This window comes from Dermacentor andersoni, chromosome 4, assembly GCF_023375885.2.
Source record: "Dermacentor andersoni chromosome 4, qqDerAnde1_hic_scaffold, whole genome shotgun sequence".
NCBI classification, from domain to species: Eukaryota; Metazoa; Arthropoda; class Arachnida; order Ixodida; family Ixodidae; genus Dermacentor; species Dermacentor andersoni.
The window spans coordinates 150,030,659-150,049,320 of NC_092817.1; the positions used below are offsets into that span (position 1 = coordinate 150,030,659).

Genomic DNA, 18,662 nt, shown 5'->3' on the forward strand with positions numbered 1-18,662 from the left:
AAAATTATAATTGTAGTTATATACTATAGTAGTGCTGTTGATAGACTATAATTCACTATTGGGACAGTCACTTCGACGTCTTTAACCGCGATGTCGTGCGTTTCTCGCCGCAATTCTCGGGACAGTAGAGTATTCCTGCCAACATATTTGTCATGCGTCGAGTTGCAAATCAATTTAACTGCAAAATCATTGTTTCGGCGCGTTTGACGCAAGGAGAACCTGCGTGTAACAACGAATAAAGAAACGCATTTTTTCTTCATCCATCCATAGAAAAAAATTCACTAGATGTATCTCTCGCAATATTTCCTGATTTTAGAAATACGGGAAATATTTTCTGAAACGCGGACGTTCAACGTTATATATGAAAACGAGAAATGCTTTGTACAGAGTAATTTCTTACTTCACATGACAACAAAAAAATTTACAAAAGACTTTTCCTGCAAGCTATTAACCTGAGGCACTCTTCGCAGTTACGCACACGTTGAAACAGCTTCCTCGCAATTTTAGTACATTCAAGAAACCGCGTCAAAACAAGGACCAACTACATTAATGTTTCACAATTACCTGGAAGTTAGACTCGACCTTTCATTTTCGTCGAAGGATCAAGCCACCCGCCAAAGCGGTTCTCGATTTCCCTGGCGACAGCCAGGCATAGCCTGTCGTTTCCCCTCTTCGCCACCACCTGCACACACAGGGGCAATCCCTTCGCGGATCGCATTACAGGGCACACTGTGGCGGGCACCTTGAACCAATTGAACAGAGCCGTCATGCAAGACGAATCTAAGAAGAACAAGTCCTGATTCTGGAACGGGGCAGCGCTCATGGCCGCGGGCAGGACGAGCACTCCATCATCCCCTAGCGTCTCCTCGAGCCTGTCGCGGGCGCTGTCTAAGGAGGCCATGTAGGCGTCAGCCTTCTGCTTCGTACGGAAGCGGCAAGCTGTCATAATGGTGCACGCGGCCAATGCCGCCAGGGTGTGCCGGCCAGCTCCCACCAGGTAGCGAAACAGTTCGACTAGCGTGTTGAAGCCACCGGGTCTGAACATCTCGGCCAGTGGCTTGTCATCCATCGCGTCGGCGACCTTGTACCACATGTACATGGCGAATCGCATCTCGGGCAGCTGCAGTCGCTGCGCTTCGAGTCCGTGCGCTGCCTTGAGGTACTGGGTGACCTGTGCGTGCAGATTACAGGGACGAGAAACGTCTTAACATGTAGTTTCCCCTACTTCTATCAGTACAGAAACGAAATTGATAAGAGGCAGCAAGAGACAGGCAAAAGGTTTCTGTATACGAAATAAAAAATGGGGAAAATCTCACAGACTGACGGAATATGCGAAGCACTTTGCAGGTTGCTAGTTATGTAGCATCGTCTGTTAGTTCCCCCCAGTGTTGCTAGCATAACCGTTTAAGCCGAAGAATTGCGTGTCTGAGGCGAGTGGGTGTGTGTGCGTGTGTGTGACGGCAACAATAAGGCAAAGGCACGATGATGCACTGACGCATACGACTGAACGACAACTGATTCCTTGTACACTGGCAAGAAATCATTACAGCCTCTTCAGTTACGATCTCGACCGGTACTGAATGTAGTGCACTGTATAAATGTCCTTAAAGGGTCCTCACTGAAATAAATATACGCATTCAAATGCATGGTTCCTCCATTTACACCAGTCATTCTTAGCCTTACTTGTCGTGGACAGGTTTATCTGCTCAGGTCGTTTTCTCAAGTGGGCTGATCCTGGAGACGGTGTGATACTAAACTGAGCCGATTCCGGAGACGGTGTAATGAAAACGGGGCCGATTCCGGAGGCCCTCGATCGAAAACCGCACGGCACACCTCGGCCACTGGGCGTAACGATTACGAAACTACTCGTTTTCTATACTGTAGAAATCAGGCAGATTACACTCCGGCTGTATGTCCTGTCATACAACCTACCAGCCTGATCCCATCGACGACGGTGCCGGCCGGCACAGATGGCGGCGTATAGTCCCTTACGGACTTTGTCCACTTCTCCGTTGAACAGCATCGTGATCTTTCTTTAATATCCATCATCAATGGCCGCACCGCTTCACACTCGGATCTTGCACTCCGATCTCTTCATTTTTAATAAGCGATATGTTGTAGTGGCCTATCTTGCACTCTGATACGCCGTACTTCTTGTGGTTGTTCCCGAGCACGTATACACTCCGAAGTGCTCCCACAGCCTCAGGAAATGCATTTCCACTTGGGCAAAGCTCGCACTTACCACCGCGTCAGTCGACGCTTCTTCTGTCCTGGCTGTCACCGTACTGTTTAACGATACGTTGCAACCTGTTAGCGCTGCCGACGCCACTAGAAACTTTCGTTGCTTCCAGCTGGATTACTGCAGCGTACCGACATTCCCAACGATCCGTCTTTCCGCGTGGGGCTGTACCTCCTCGGACCTTTCCCGACGTCAACCTTAGGCAAGCGTTGGATTGCCGTCATCACTGATTATGCGACTCGCTTCGCTGTCACGTGGTCGCTCCTCCCACGAACTGCACCACCGAAGTCGCCGATGTTTTTTGCGACGTTATCACAGATCACGGCCGCGCATTTGTCGCAAAAGTCGTCGGCGTTCTCCTCCGTTCCTTCCCCACACATCACCAGTTCACGACGGCTTATCATTCACAAACAAACGGGCTCGCCGAGTGCGTCTACGGTACGATTACCGAAATGCTCGGTACCTATGTATTGGAAGACAAGCGTATTGGGATTCTGCATTGCTCTTTCTTACCTTTGCTTATAACCCTTCGTGCCGCAACACTGAGGTTTATTCATTTTTATATTTCCCATATGGCCACGACTCGTTTTGACTCTTCGACTCCTTGCTTCTTATATGCTGATACACTCTCTACCTGCTCCTATATGCTCATGACGCCACTGGCCTCGCCGACGCCGCAAGCTGCATCGCCCATGATCGTCTTCTAGTATCTCAAACTAACCAAAAAACACTTTATGATCGCTATCACAGAAATGCCCACGTCGACCCTGGATCCGAGGTTCTCCTTTGATCCCCTCCCCATCTTCAACAGGTGGGTCTCTGTGAAAAGCTGATGCCTCGTTATGTTGGCCTCTATCGTCTCGTGCGCCATTGGTTGCCGCATATGTGTATACATCTGCCAGAGTTACTGAACTTGTACGCATCTCCGGGTTCAAGCTCTTTTACTCGAACTCGCACGGTGGGCTTTAGAGCACCGGCACGGCGTTCTTACGGCGGGGGACTTGTGCCACGGTGTGCTATATTCCGGGACGCTGAAGAGAAGAAGCCGCAGACCGACAGGGCTTTCAATCGTATGCGCCTTGCTCTGGACCTTCTGCCGCAGCGTTTATCTATACGCCAGCGTAGCTTGCGTGCACTCTGATATCATCACTGCGATTTTCGCTACGTGACCATCGGGCGTCAGCCGCCGATTCAAGACGAATGCACCAGGCGTGTGTTCTAGTGATGCGTATGGGACAAATGAAGGGACAAAGAATATCGTAGCAGCAAGAAAGCGAGTGAGAATACGAGGTAAAAGGCAGAGGGAGGGAGAGTGTGTGTGTGTATGTGTGTGGGAGGGGGACGGCGGAGGAAGTTGTCGGCTAGGAAGCCCATCTACGGCTGAGCTATAGAAAAACTGTATTTCTCAGGGCAATCGGAGTATAAGGTCTTTCGGCGAAGGCGATGGCTCGGTATAGTACACCCATCAAAACAAAACACTGGTCATTTTGTTTCTAATTAAATGTTCAACAGAGCGGTGGGGGGGGGGGGGGGGCGCTTCCTCTGAAGCATTTATGAAAATACTTGCCCGTGTAACTGCTCGACGAACCTCGGGGGTCACACGGCTGATGTAAAGGCTTCCTTCCGTGTCCATGTAATACAGCTTCAGCGTCTTCATATTTACCTGAAGAAAGAAAATAGTGTCGAGTTTCGTTTTTCGGATGGTGTTGCTTCACTTATTAAGAGATGTGCTCTCGATGACGTGATGTTGCGTCCCTATGTAGAAACTAGTGGGCCGGCCTGAAAAATATCTTATTTTATTTATTTTTAACGTAAGCTACAGGGCTCGAGTCGGTCACACTGCGACGCGGGTGGACAGCCCATGATGCGTTTAGCGTACAGGCAGCTTCACCTTCACTTGCGTTTGCTGCTGTGCATGATGATTTGTGTTGAGTACCGTCGCATCACCTTGGCGCGATGTTAAGTCACCGTAAAGGACAGAACGACTCGAACAAAGGCACTGTATAACATTCTGTGAGAAGTTTGGATATAGCCAAGCAGAAGCATTACAGAAGATTGAAACCGCGTTTGGAGATGACGCTACGGACTCTGAGCAGATAAATGTGTGACAGTAATGCCTCAGGGAAAGTGAAACATCTGTGGAGAGTGAACTATGCTTTTGTGAGGCCAACAAGCCATAATGAAGCAATTGTTTAAAAAATACGAAACCTTGGAAATACGAGACCTTCGGTGAAATTTAAAAAAGATTGTTCACCTAGCACACAACAACTAAATTCTGTGAATGCCACTTTGAATCCGATTTGGGAATTAAGCGGTTGCCTCCAAAGTTTGTGTCTCGGAGGCGTTCGAAGAATAGGCAGCGGCGCGAGGGCAGTGGCACTCCCGTCCATGAAGCTCACTTGATTCAGTATTTTTGGATCAAGCGCAGCATTCGGTTGATCCGTCAAGCTGCTCAGTGTGCGCACATATCCACATGCAAGTTCTGGCTGTTCCCGAAAATCAATGAAGCACTTGATAGGAAAATACTTTAATACCTCAAGAAACATCAAGCGCAACGCGACGGCTGCCCTAACAGCGCTTCCGAGGAGGTATTATAAATAATAAATAATAAATTTTATTTCTGCCTCAAAGATACACTCCAGAACTCCAGTATTCCAGAACTATTTCGCGAATAGGAAAGACCGCGAGACACGGTGCGCGTTGAAGAAGGAGGAAACTATTTTTAATGGTATTGGGATGACGTAAACGCCAGGAGACGCTTCTTTTCTAATAGTAGTAAGGTCGGTTACTTTTCGTACATGTCTTGTGTGTGTTTCAGTGGTGTGACTTATATGGCAAGGCCTCGCCCATCTAAACCTCTTTTCCTTGATTCCGCGGAGTTGAACTTCCCTACAATTCGTAGATAAATAAAGCAAGCTGCGTCAATTTCCTACTCATTCGCCAGCTTTGATAAAGCTCATTTAGCGGGTTTTTCATGAAATAGGGGTTTTATTTTTCAATACGCAGCTTTACCACTTTTACATAGTTCCCTTCGAGAAAAGAACAATGACTGCAAGCAGAAATTATTGTTTCTTCCACATTGATCCTCGCGCGTTATCAGCGCTTTTTCAAAATTTTGAAATAGCCTGCTGTATTCTTAGGGACAGCATGGCCAAAATTAGCACATGACCGGGGTAGTTGGAGAAGTATGGGAGAGGCCTTTGCCCTGCAGTGGACGTAGCCAGGCTGATTATTATTATTATTATTATTATTATTATTATTGTTATTATTATTATTATTATTATTATTATTATTATTATTATTATTATTATTATTATTATTATTAGCTCATTTCCATACCGCACTAGTCTTCCAAAGATCAATAATCGTTGCAAACAAGGTGAAAAAAAGCTGTTTTCGTTGTATCGTATATAATCCATCAGGGCTCTATTTTTTTTCAAAGCTTTGAAGAGCCGTGACGTTTGGTAGTATACGCTCTCCACGTGAAATATTTTTTTATTCCTGAGCACAAACTGCGAGGATTTCGGACACATTCGAGCCTCTGTACTTTTTTTCTTATTTGCTCAGCTTTGTCTTCATTAGGTACGCAACAACGACGGCTCGTTGACTCACTTTATGACAGCACCCCATAGAATCGTACGCACCTGTTCATTTAGTCGAATCCCGTTGGTTGGACTTCCCGCCAGAACTTTGAGCATCAGCGGCAAGTCCTCCGCGAACCTGGCCATGGGGCCCACGCAGTTGAACTGCACCAGGTTTTTCCCGACATCTGGCAGCAGGCCAGTGTTGGGCACCACTCCTGAGGGTAGCGTATAAAGGTCAGAAGTCAGCACAACAACAGTAGCGCCATCATCGCCACCATGGAAACCTATTTTTCTTGTATTGCAAAGTTTCTGAATCCTTTAACATGGAAAGGGTGAATGGAGCTAGCCCATGCCTCTATTGTGAGCAGAGGGGTCATAAACAGTTATGGGAGGAGAGGCACACGAAATTAGTTGTGTATTGATAGCGTTCCACGTAAATCAAGCTTGTGGCTAATAGAGGTGATATATTCGGTTTCCCCACTTTAATTGTGATTCCCTGGGGCTTCAAACGCATGGCCAAATCTGATCACGCACGCTTTCGCATCACAAGCTCCGTCGAAAGGGTGCAGGCAAGGTCTGGAATCTAACATGCCATGAGCACGACTCCGTACCGCTTAACAACCACAGCGGGTAGAAGAGAAGAGAATTAAGTTACTGAATCGGGAAAAAAAATGTCACTGGGGATTTAGCGGTAAGTGCTAAACAAAGGTGTTGGCACTACGTTGCACCTCTTTTGGATCCAGGTTCCGTTATTTAAACCGCATTCACCTCGCTGCAAAGTGTTGTCGAGGCGCTCACTCGACACACGTCCAGCCTCTTCAAGCAGCGAAGTTCAGCTGGCGGTGGTCCAGAGCAGACCGCTCTCAGTGGCTATATATATATATATATATATATATATATATATATATATATATATATATATATATATATATATATATATATATATGCTCTTCTGAGCTCTCCTATCTCTAACTCTACCACGTGACCTTCTTCCACCACTTTGCAGACAAATATGTTTCCACTTTGACACACCTAATGCTAACGCAGTAAAAAAGACATTCGAATTGTCGTAATCACCGGCTGTTGGCTTGTGGCCGAAGACCCCGCAATAGGCGGCTGGTGTTCGCACGCTTCCGCCAATGTCTGTTCCTAGGCCAATCAGGGAGCCAGCCGCTGCCAGGAGGCTTCCCTCTCCACCTATGGTTTGCGAAAAAAAGATGATGATGAAAGATGAAATAATGAAAGAAATACACGTCTAGGCCGTGTACTTTCGTGGACAAATAAGATGCTTACAGGAAATAATTAAGCAGAACATCCTTTCCGAGCAATAATGAGTATGTGATTTCCTTACCGTAATTACATTCTGTCGTGAATGATGGTGCAAGCGTCGAACTGTGAATACAAGCAGAAATCATGCTTGACATGAAGGGAAGACCACTGAAAGCGGCAGTGAAATAGAGTGTTTTGCTTAGCCCTAACTCTATTGCGTTTATTTGACCGAAATAGTAAATTGAGCTTTGTACGAGCTTATCATGGCGCGCATTCCAAGAGCCCGCTGCTCTCCGGTTTATTAAAATGCCAAGAGTATTCTGGAGGTTCGTGACAAACTGGTGGAGGTGCGGGGTAGCCCTCACGGATGTCGCAAACACCTCCAAGGATCCGCACGCCGAATCCAGTGCCAGTCGACACTCCCGTGCATCGGGCCAGCCGCAGGATCAGGGGACTATCCCCGGAAGTCGTCGACGCTATGCCCACCACTTCAACCGGTATGACCAGCGCTTCCACTCTACCCGCCCCAACCGGTACGCAGGGCACGATGTTGAACCGGTATACACTTGAGAGCACACGGGCTCCGACGACGTTCCATGGAGCAGTGTTTGTATACGTTGAAGAATGGAAGGCCGACTTCAAACGCGTGGCCGCCTTGAACCATTGGAACGACGCGTTAAAACTGAGGTAGGTCCACTTCTACCTGATGGACGGCGCGCATACATGTTTCGAAACCGTGAAGAGCAAATGACATCGTGGCACAAATTTTGTCGTCGGCTTTTTAGACCTACACCAGTGCTGATCGCCAGGAACGAGCGGTACGAGCAATTCGGGCCCGCGTCCAGTTGCCCAATGAAACTGTGACCACGTACATCGAAGACATGACGCGCCTCTTCAGACAAGCTGATCCAGGAATGACGGAGGAGAAGTTACGCCATCTGATGCGCGAGGTCGAGGAGCAGCTCTTTGCTGGTCTCGTGTGGAGCCCTCCGAAGACGGTCACGGAGTTCTTGTCCGAGGCGCGATCATGGAAAAGATGCTCCTGCATCGATCAAACCACTATGTCAAACCACCGTCTCCGAGATGATTTTCGCCTCAGCCCCAGGGATATTCTACCGCGCGCTCGCCCAGTCCCCGCCGGGAAAACTAACTAAAGCGACCTTTGGGGGCGTGGTCGCTGACGATCGAAGTGCTGAAGACCGCCGATCGACGCAGACACAGACAGATCCCTATCCGACACCACCTGCAGCTGAACATGGCGACCGACTTTCTCTCGATATAGCAATGACTATTGACGTTTACGCCGCTAGCGCTTTAGTGGACACCGGCGCTGACTACTCGATACTAAGTGGTAAAACGGCAACGCAGCTGAAGAAAGTAATCACGCCGTGGTATGACTCGCATATTCGGACAGCTGGCGGTCACGTCGTTACCCCGCTGGGCACCTTAACGACTAGAGTTGAAATTCAAGGATCTACATTCGTAGCGTGTTGCCTTGTCTTATGTGAATGCTCCCGCGACGTTATTCTTGGCTTTGACTTCCTGCAGAAGTATGACGCTATTATTAATCTTCACGAGCGTCGTATCTCATTCTCAGCCGACCGAGGGATCGACGTGCAGGACGATCAACGGCGTGCCGACGTACTTCGTGTTTCTCGAGACAGTGTTACGCCTCCTCCACAAGCCAATGTCCTCGTCGACGCCATATGTTGTGGCTTACACGAAGGCGAAGCGGTGGCCAAAACTAATTTGGAACACCACCTGAAGCAAGGTGTTTGTGTGGCTAGAAGCGCTGTAGAGCTTTGGGATGGCCAGTCGCAATTGCGCGTTACCAACTTTAGCAACGATCACCATCTTTTCCGCGGTACTTCGATAGCGTTTGCAGACGAAGTAGCAAACGTTAACAGCTGTTTCACGCCGGAAGTAGTGGAGGCAGCAGACACATCTTTCGGCCATATCGACGTCAATTCTGAACTGTCCACCGTCAGCCAGACAGCTCTGCACAGGATTTTGCACGAAATCCGGACCTGCTTCGCGAGTTCTTCAAGGGTACGCCAGACTCCCATTATTAGACACAGGATCATCACGTTCGAGGACGCACGCCCGATACACCAGCAGCCTTACCGCGTGTCAGCAAAATAACGCGAAGTCATACGTACGCAGGTCCGGGAGATGCTTGACTATGGTGTCGTCGAACCTTCTAACAGCCCGTAGTCATTTCCAGTTAAAGACGGAATAAAGACGGAACGCTCCGCTTCTGCGTCAACTACCACAAGCTTAACAACGTGATTAAACAGACGTACCCGTTGCCGCGTTTCTCTCGATTTAAAAAGTGGCTACTGTCAAATCGAGGTAGACGAACGAAACCGCGCGAAAACAGCCTTTGTGACTCGAGATGGTCTCTACGAATTTCGAGTCCTTCCTTTTGGCTTGTGTTCAGCCCCGGCTACTTTCCAGCGAATGATGGACACTGTCCTCACTCGACTGAAGTGGCAGACTTGTCTTGAGTACCTTGATGATGTAGTCGTATTTTCAGAAACATTCGAGCAGCATCTTCAACGCCATCCGATCGGCAGACCTCACACTTAAGCCGCAAAAGTGCCACTTCGGTTACGAAGAGCTCAAGTTCCTCGGGCATGTAGTAAGCGCCAAAGGGGTCCGACTCGATCCAGACAAACTTGCCGCTGTGGCCACATTTCCAGCTCCCGCTGATAAGAAGGCCGTCCGGCGCCTCCTGGGTTTATGTGCGCCTACTATCGCCGGTTTATTAAGGGATTTTCGAAGATAGCGGAGCCACTGACTCGCCTTACAAGGGACGACACGCCATTTGTCTGGAATAATGAACAAAAGACAGCTTTTACTGAATTGCGACAGCGCCTACAGTCAGCACCCCTTCTTGCAGATTTTGACGATGATGCCGATACAGAGGTGCATACCGACGCAAGTAGCATTGGCCTTGGAGCAGTGCTCGTCCAGCGTCAAGATGGAGTGGAAAGAGTTGTAGCCTATGCCAGCCACTCACTGTCCCGCGCCGAGGTGAATTATTCGACTACGGAGAAAGACTGCCTCGCAGTCATGTGGGCGATTATCAAGTTTCGCCCCTACCTCTATGGTCGTTCCTTCAAAGTAGCGATGGACCCCCATGCCCTCTGTTCGTTGGCAAGCATGCGCGACCCTTCAAGACGGCTGACACGGTGGAGCTTGCGGCTACAGGAATTGGACGACACTATCGTTTATAAGTCTGGCCGTAAGCACGAAGACGCTGATACACTGTCCCGTGCACTCATTGATCCTGTCTGTCAGAAAACAGAGGACGATGACGGCTTCCTGGGCGCTATTAGTTCGTCGGATTTGATCAGACGGCAGCGTGACGACGCTGACATTCGACCGATCATCGATCATTTAGAGGGCCGAGGCACAGCCATAGCATGTCATCTGTCTCGCTTGTTGACGTCCTTCTGTCTACGAGACAACGTGCTGTACAAGAAGAATGCCCGTTCGAGCAGCCATACATACCTCCTGGCTGTCCCAAGAGACATGAGAGCTGACGTCCTCTTCACTTGTCATAATGAACCCACATCTGGACATTTAGGCTTCTCACGAACACTCTCTAGACTAAGCGAGATGTACTATTGGCCCGGGCTTTCGGCAAACGTCAAGCAGTGCGTTAAAGGCTGCCGTGAATGCCAGCGCCGAAAGACACCTTCCGTTAAGCCGGCTGGCTTCCTTCAGCCAATCGAAGCACCTCACACGCCTTTCGACCAAGTCGGCATGGACATTCTCGGACCGTTTCCTCTTTCTGCCGACGGCAACAAATACGTGATCGCCGCAACTGATTATTTAACATGCCATGCTGAGACGCAGGCGATCCCACGAGCCACGGCTTCAGCGGTAGCGCAATTCTTCACGCGCCACATCGTACTGCGTCACGGTGCTCCCTCCACTGTCATAACAGACAGAGGGACAGCTTTCACTGCACAGCTTATGGATGAAGTTTTTGAATTAAGCAACACCAGGCATCGACCAACGACTGCGCATCATCCACAGACCAACGGACTTACTGAGCGACTGAATAAGACGATCACAGACATGATTTCCATGTACGTCGACGTCCAACACAAAACATGGGAACGTATCTTGCCTTACGCGACTCTGACCTATACCGCCGCCGTACAAAAGACGACGCGATTCACACCATTTCGCCTTTTCGACGGTCGCGAAGTCCAGGCGACGCTGGCTGCTATGCTGCCGTGTCAAGACGGCGACCACTTGACAACTGACGCCGATGAATTCGCTGAGCAGTTCGCGCGGCTGCACATCGGCCCGCAGCAGCAGACGGACGCACAACGCTACAACATCGCCACAAGGACGTGTCCTAAAACCCCAGAGGCCAAGTTTTGGTTTGGACTCCTGTTCGCCGCCATGGCCAATGTGAAAAGTTACTGAGCAGGTATTTCGGTCCGCATAAAGTACTACGCCGCGTCAGTGACGTTAACTATGAACTGGTCCCGGACACAACATCGCAGACCCGGACCCGGACACAAGGCAACCGAGCTCGGACATAGTTCATGTTGTGCGCATGAAGCCGTACACTGCGCGTTGATAACTTTTTTCTCTCTTTCACCCTTCTTTGTTTCTGCTTTTCATTATCTTCGTGAGCTTGCCTCTCTGTTCGCTTTGTCTGCGTTGGATTACTTTTTCGTCGGATTTGTTTTTATTGCTTACGCTCATTTTGCAGCATCGAGACAATGCCTTCGTTCGAAAGGGGGGGGGGGGATAATGCCACATGTAGGTAGTGGGTGGAGGGCAAGAGTGGGTCGAGCCCTAAAGGACAAAGAAGACCGCGTGCGTTTTCTGCCCGCGAGCCAACCCCAACGGACGCGCTTTTCAAGAGCCCGCTGCTCTGTGGTTTATTAAAACCCCAAGAGTATTATGGAGGTTCGTGACAATATTCACGCAGTTTGAACATTGTTTTAATTGAAGGTGATGTAGTCTCTTTTTATTAAATCTCTTTAAACACGATCGCGCACAGCAGAATTGTCAAGTAACAAATTATTAGCATACTAATCGTCAATAACATGTCTTTCTGCAAAAGAAAACATTAAGGTGCCGTTCGTGTCCCGCGCTTCATGAGAGACAAGGGGGTACAACAGTTCGCATAAGCGACTGGCAAAGATAGTTCTCTTTGTTGGGAATAGCTTTCGAGTTGATTAAAATCAAGCACAATAAAGAGGTAGTGACACAACATCTTCTAAGTCGAAAGAAAAGAGAATTCCAAGTGACCGCCGTTCTCCCACTAATGGCTGTCTATAAATGACATGTCAGCTTTCGCGCACAAGACCTGTTAGGGCTTCGCGCTATTCTGTCGATTCCGATGCTTTCTTTTTTTTTAATTTCACAAAGATATGTACTGTTCATGCATAAAGTATGCATGCGTTTTATACAGTTTAACTTTTGTTCTGCAGTGCTGTGTTTTCATGTAGAAAGCTTGAATGTATGTTATAAAGCATAGTTTTTACTGTAGTGCAGGATATGTCTTTATCGAACTGACATATGAAGATGTGATTCAAAGAGAGAGAGAGAGAAGGGAAGAAAGAAAGGCAGGGAGGTTAACCAGACTGAGTCCAGTTTGCTACCCTACACGCGGGGAGGGGAATGGGGAGTTAAAGAGAGAGAGAGAGAAAACTTAGGTGTGGGATGTCTATAGTCAGGCACTCAAGTCTGTTGCCTTCAGGTAGTGAAAAAGCGCTCGAACTGCTTTCTGAGCTAATGAACTGTGAGGCCAGGCTCCCAAGATCTTCGCTTCCGTAAATGGCCTGTCATCCAGTCTATTCAAGACACACTGGAGAGTTTCACGTTGATTATCGAAGCGAGAACAGTGGCACAGAAGATGACTGATGGTCTCCTCACACTTGCACTTAGCGCACATTGGTGAATCCGCCATTCCAATACGATAGCTGTAGGAGTTGGTGAATGCTACTCTTACCCACAGCCGACACAGCAGTGTTGCGTCACGTCGTGAAAGGTTCGCTGGTAATTTAAGTTTCAGTGATGGGTCGAGGTTGTATAAACGACACTTAGAGTTCTGTGGTGTATGCCAGTAACTTAGCGTGATGGTACGAGCGAGACTGCGAAGCTCTCTTGCAGCGTCGACTCTCGATAAAGGTACGAATGTCGGTGCGCCAGCCTGGTCACGTCGGGCAGCGTCATCGGCGAAGTGATTACCAACGACACCAAAATGTCCCGGCAGCCACTGAAATATAATATCACATCCTGGTTCAGAAGCGCAATGGAAGGTTTAGTTGATTTGTGACACCAGCTGTTCATAATTGCCACGTCGTAAACTTTGCAAGCTCTGGAGGGCTGCTTTCGAATCACAAAATATTGCCCATTTGTTGGACGGTTCTTTTTCAATGTATTCGACAGCAGCGCGAAGAGCGGCCAGTTCGGAACCTGTAGATGTCGTTGTTAGGAATTATGGACATGCATTTAACTTTGTATATGAATAAATCTAGTCATTTGTCCATGTATGATCAATAAGTATGTCACGGCTGCCTAGACCCGCATAAAAGCATTTGTGCTTAAGCGCGCTGGCAAAACTGTAACTGCAAATTAAGTACACGCAATAAAATGATGAAATGATAATGAAACTGTCGATTCTGACTGCCGTCAAACAATGCGGTAGCTGTTTCCAGGCATTTTTAGGCCCACTTACGCACCTCACCTTGCATAATCCTAGAATGTCAGTGCAGCGTCTCCAACCTCACTTTGCTAATTTTCATTGTCTGACAGCATACACGAGGGCTTAGTTGTACATTGCTCGATACGAATAGCAACACACAAAGTACAGAAAGAAATGTATAGCATATGCTTTCGAAATATGCGGTAATGTGTGCATGTGTGCGCGTGTGTGTGTACATGTGTGCGTGTGTGTGTGCGTGTGCGTGTGTGCGTGTGCGTGTGTGCGTGTGCGTGTGTGCGCGTGCGTGTGTGCGTGTGTGTGTGCGCGTGTGTGTGCGCGTGTGTGTGCGCGTGTGTGTGCGCGTGTGTGAGTGCGTGTGCGTGTGCGCACGTGTGTGTGTTTTAGACTAAGTCGTGACTATCCTCATGTTCGCGAGCATTCGATTATATAAAAGTGGACTGGGTAGGGCGTTTTAAAATTTTTTTTATACCTACTGCAACCCTAAGAGGGTTATCGCAGGGTAAACCTCTTTACAATTTTATGAGCAGGGGAGAGGGAATTTGGACGTCCACTTGAATCTGCAGTGCCTCCACGTGTTTTATTAGCACAAATACTCTACAACATTGCCCTTTCGAGAGATGTGTTTAGGCTGTACAAGCACCACCACAATTTACTTTGTAGCAACCGTTGAGACTACCTTATATCCAGCGAGCACGTAAAATTTTACTATTTTTGTGAACAACGCATAAGAAAGAAATGCCGTAACGGTTTCTGTGCTCCTCTTCAACAAAGCTGGCTCCGCCAAACTTGCATCACTGCATAGGTGGCAGCAGGCTATTGCCAAAATTCAACGAACGTCGTTGATGTGAATTTCGGTCACTGCATAGGTGCCACTGGCCATCTCTTCAACCAACCTAGCTCATTTCAACTTGCATAACTGGGTATGCGAAACAAGGCATGTGCCAGGCTTCAGTGAACTTCCGTAACGAGAATTCGGGTCACTGAACATGGGCCACGAGCTATGTGCCCCTCTTCAATAAACCTTGTTGACCCCAACATGGATCGCTAGGTATGAGCCACACTTCAATGTAGTGAAATTGGAAGGAAATCAGTCAAGTAGTCTATCATACAAAACAGAAGGGCGTTCAGGCAACCTTGAAAATTTCACCATTCCGTCTGCTCTCACTGTTACGCAAGATAATTGTTAGCTAGATGGGTTGCTAGCTGTAGAAAGAAAAAATCTTTTGCTTTTTTTGTAGCTAAATGTCGAGAAAACAAATTGCTTTGAAAAAAATGGGGTACAGTAACGATAATTTTATGGCCAATATTCTTTTTACGTCCCACGGACGCCGTAGTGGAGGTCTACGGAGAATTTTGCCCAACTGGGGATCTTTAACGTGCGCTACGATGCACACGGGCGTCTTCGCAGTTTGCCTCCATTCAAACCTGCAATCTCCGGAGCCGGGGATTAGCCCGCAATCTTGAGCTGAGTATACAAGCACCTTAGGTACTCAGCTACCCCGGAGGGTGATAGAGTAAGGTTATACAGGCATATGAATGTTATGAGTCCAGATATGTGTGCAGCGATTCTCCACTACTGCCGGTTGAAAGCGTATGTGGCCCAGGTTGAAGCGTTAGTAGCTAAATAGCTGAGGACCGTCACGAAAGTGACGGTTTGACATTTTTAGGGCAGCTCATGAACTTTCCATTCTCTCGCCAACACGGACTAGTGGGTGGTCTACGGTCTGATGGAGTATAGAGGTTGCTGTCATGACGAAACCGTGCATTACAAACGACAGCAGAGACCTGTAGAAGACACAATCGAACCACACACCGCTGCTTCCACCGGGGCTTCGGCGCGTGTCGTGCGGGTTCCGCGTGCAGCCGTCCACTAGGTTCAGCGCGTCGTCCCACATGCACAACTCGCACACGTTGGTCAGCGCCAGCGGGATGGCGCCGGCTGCCCGGAGCAACGCCACGCTCGGGGCGTCCTCTTCGGAGCGCCGCCCGTGCCAGAACGTCGAGCCTGCGTCCTGTCGTAAACCTGCGAAGCGAACACGGCTCCGCAGTTAAAATCCGGGTGTCAGAAATTGCGCGACGACGAGCAGTGGTAAAGCCAGCCATCTTTGCATGACCAAATGGAAACGCAGGAGCCGGCAATGGTGAGCACATATGGCACACTGTGCTGCTCCTATCACCCCACAAACGCGTACGGTCAGCGCAATGCCAGAATCAAGGCCACCATGCGATGAAATCGGCTAAATTGCGAACGGGATGCGTTCGATGTCTGTTAAAGAGAATGAGGCTGTCATTTTTCTTCCAAAATACTTCGCTCAATTGCTATAAAGCGCAACAGGGAAATGGTATAGGGGAGCTTTCGGGATGCAAATGCAGAACACGAGGTGCACGTGCGTAACAGTCCTCATGACGGCGGCAGACATTTATCCAGACGCACGCACCGTCGTGGCGATGTCAGAGCACTAACCCTTGTTTCTGTCCCCGTTTTTCAAATGTCTTGGACACAGATGGGACACGCGGCAACGGCATGATGGGTTTTCTTTTTCACTATGAAGTTGAGAATGCTGCCTATGAGGAAGGATTCATTTGCCACTATATTCACAGGCGACTGTTTATTGGGCGTGTAACGGGTGTTTCGTGCAGAACAGTGAAATCTGAAATAAGACAAGTTCTTTGTTGGTTTCTTTTCTTTTTTCCGCACAGCGACAACATAATTTACGAAACGTGCCGATCTTAATGGTTCGTACGTTCGCTTGCCACGCTTTAGTTCGAAGGCAGCAATGCAATATGAAAAAATTAAGAAGACGTCCGAGCGGCTACATTTGCTTCGCACCAGAGACCTCGCGGTTCCCAAGCTCAGCATTTGAACAACTACGGCCATGACCACTTCTCTATGCATGTACCGCTAAAATTTGCTCGCTTGAAGAGAAATGGCGGCCATTGTCTGTCAAGAGCAGTGTATAAAACAAATGACATAATAAAGAAAACTCAAAGCAACTACTCTTTGTGCTTTACTTGTTACATCCCTCCTTTCACACGCTGTTTCTCGTCATGACAGATCACCGACTTGACCAAAATTCTAATTTAGTTGCCAGTCGCTATTGCATGCAACAATAAACGGTTTCAAGTCATCCATTTCTTGGCATTTCATAACTTTACATCGTGTGCCTCCTTGCAAGTGTTGTACGACTGAAAGAGCTGAACAATACGGGCCAGTGTCTACACTCATCTACTCGCCCATGGGTATTCTTACTGTGAATACTCCGAATGCCTAGATGTTCTTGGAATGGTGCGTCGCAATGCTCGTGAGTTTTGCTACGGGTGGTCCACACGACGTCCTGAAAACATATCACGAAGAGAGAAGGGACTCGTGGGCTCTCGAAAGTGTTAGCATGGATGCTAGCGTGACCTTTCGAAGGTCATCTGCCTTTTATTTATTTATTTCTAGCTTAACAAGCCTCGAATCGCGGAAACACTGATGGTGCTCCAGGACGTCTAATGCACAATTTCGCTTCAAGCTAAAGTATCTTTTCAAGTTTTTTTCTAAGGGAATAACTGACTTTTATAAACCTATCTTTTTTATGGCGCCACAAAAAGCTCATTCTCGGAAGTGTTTGTATCTCCAGCAGTTACGTGCACCCCTCGCCCACTCCCAAATTTTCTTCGCCCACCTATCCCTCCCGCGGCCAAGTGCGTGTACTTCGCGAAAAATGTTACTGGCTACGTCATTAAACCGCGATGTCTCCACGGAAGACTGCAAAGAAACCGACGACCCAGATTTTGAAAAACCTCATCACCTCAAGGCGTTACGCAAAGACAGCGCCACTTTTCTACCTGCAAAAATCATAGATAATGATGTGCATAGTAACTACAAAAAAAAAAGCACTTATAATCTCAACTTATGCATTGCATTCCAAAAATTTCAAAAAAGAGCCATCATCTGCGTACAATAAAGGATAGTCGCGTGACAGGGCATCGTAATTGTAATGTTCTTGCCGCGTGACAAAGTCATCGATTCCAACTATTCGTCAAAAATTAAAAACGAAAATCGTCGTTTAATTAGGAAAACGATGTTTGTTTCAATCAATACGAAACGCGAGCTTTTCATCGGCTGGACTAACTTAATTCACGTTATAAACGATTTTATGTCCCTTTAAGAGCGAATATTGCCGGCGTCGCATGCCAGCAACAAAAAAAAAAAAAAAACCTTTGATAGCAATGCTGTTCTTGGCAGTGAACGGCAGCCCCAGCAACGGCTTTTCCTTGCTCATTTGGCTGACGCTCATTTTTCCCGATGCCACCAGTCGGTCGACCTCCTTGGCGTCTTCGAGTGCTTCCTCAAACCTCTCCTCGACGACAGCGTTGATGACGGGCTGAACCTCCCGGATGCGCTCGATGTAGGCCGATACGAGGTCGACGCTTTTGATCTGCAAGGATGAGGATCCCATCTTAGACTTAGTTCGACTAAGGCAGCAAAAGAAATAAACAAAATTCTAACTTGGCAGCGCAACAAATGGCATATATAATAATAAGAAAAACATGTTCATTCATTCGCCTAATGATGCCTTCATCTCTCTGCCGAAATCTATAGATGCATCAGCGAATGGGCCTTAATCGCTTGAAGCCTTCCCTATCCTTAGCGCTGATAGCATCACTTGGAGGGGGAAAGTTGACACCCTTTACTGTGACCTCACCATAGTTTTCGATGTAATCAGCCATTCACTGCTCTTAGTCAAGCTTACGCACTTTGGTGTTGAGTCGTCAATTGTCAATCTCCCGCACAGTTATCTTCTTGAGATGAAATATCATGTTACGTTAACGCCAATGGCCAAACGTCTTCCTTTTACATGGCAGCTAGCGGCGTCCCTCG

General features: G+C 48.0%; 1 protein-coding gene across 1 annotated transcript in view; it reads right to left on the reverse strand.

The window, feature by feature from the left end:
* The window catches only part of LOC126537919 (fatty-acid amide hydrolase 2-A-like), a 35,300-nt gene continuing 16,638 nt past the window's right edge, over positions 1-18,662 (reverse strand). Inside the window, exons 2-7 of the mRNA XM_050185034.3 lie at positions 18,000-18,219; positions 15,609-15,818; positions 6,901-7,020; positions 5,884-6,038; positions 3,807-3,902; positions 1-1,171 (exon numbers count right to left, since the gene is read on the reverse strand). Of these exons, the coding sequence (XP_050040991.1) occupies positions 572-1,171; positions 3,807-3,902; positions 5,884-6,038; positions 6,901-7,020; positions 15,609-15,818; positions 18,000-18,219 (1,401 nt within the window). The 3' untranslated portion in view covers positions 1-571. The remainder of the gene's footprint in view (positions 1,172-3,806; positions 3,903-5,883; positions 6,039-6,900; positions 7,021-15,608; positions 15,819-17,999; positions 18,220-18,662) is intronic.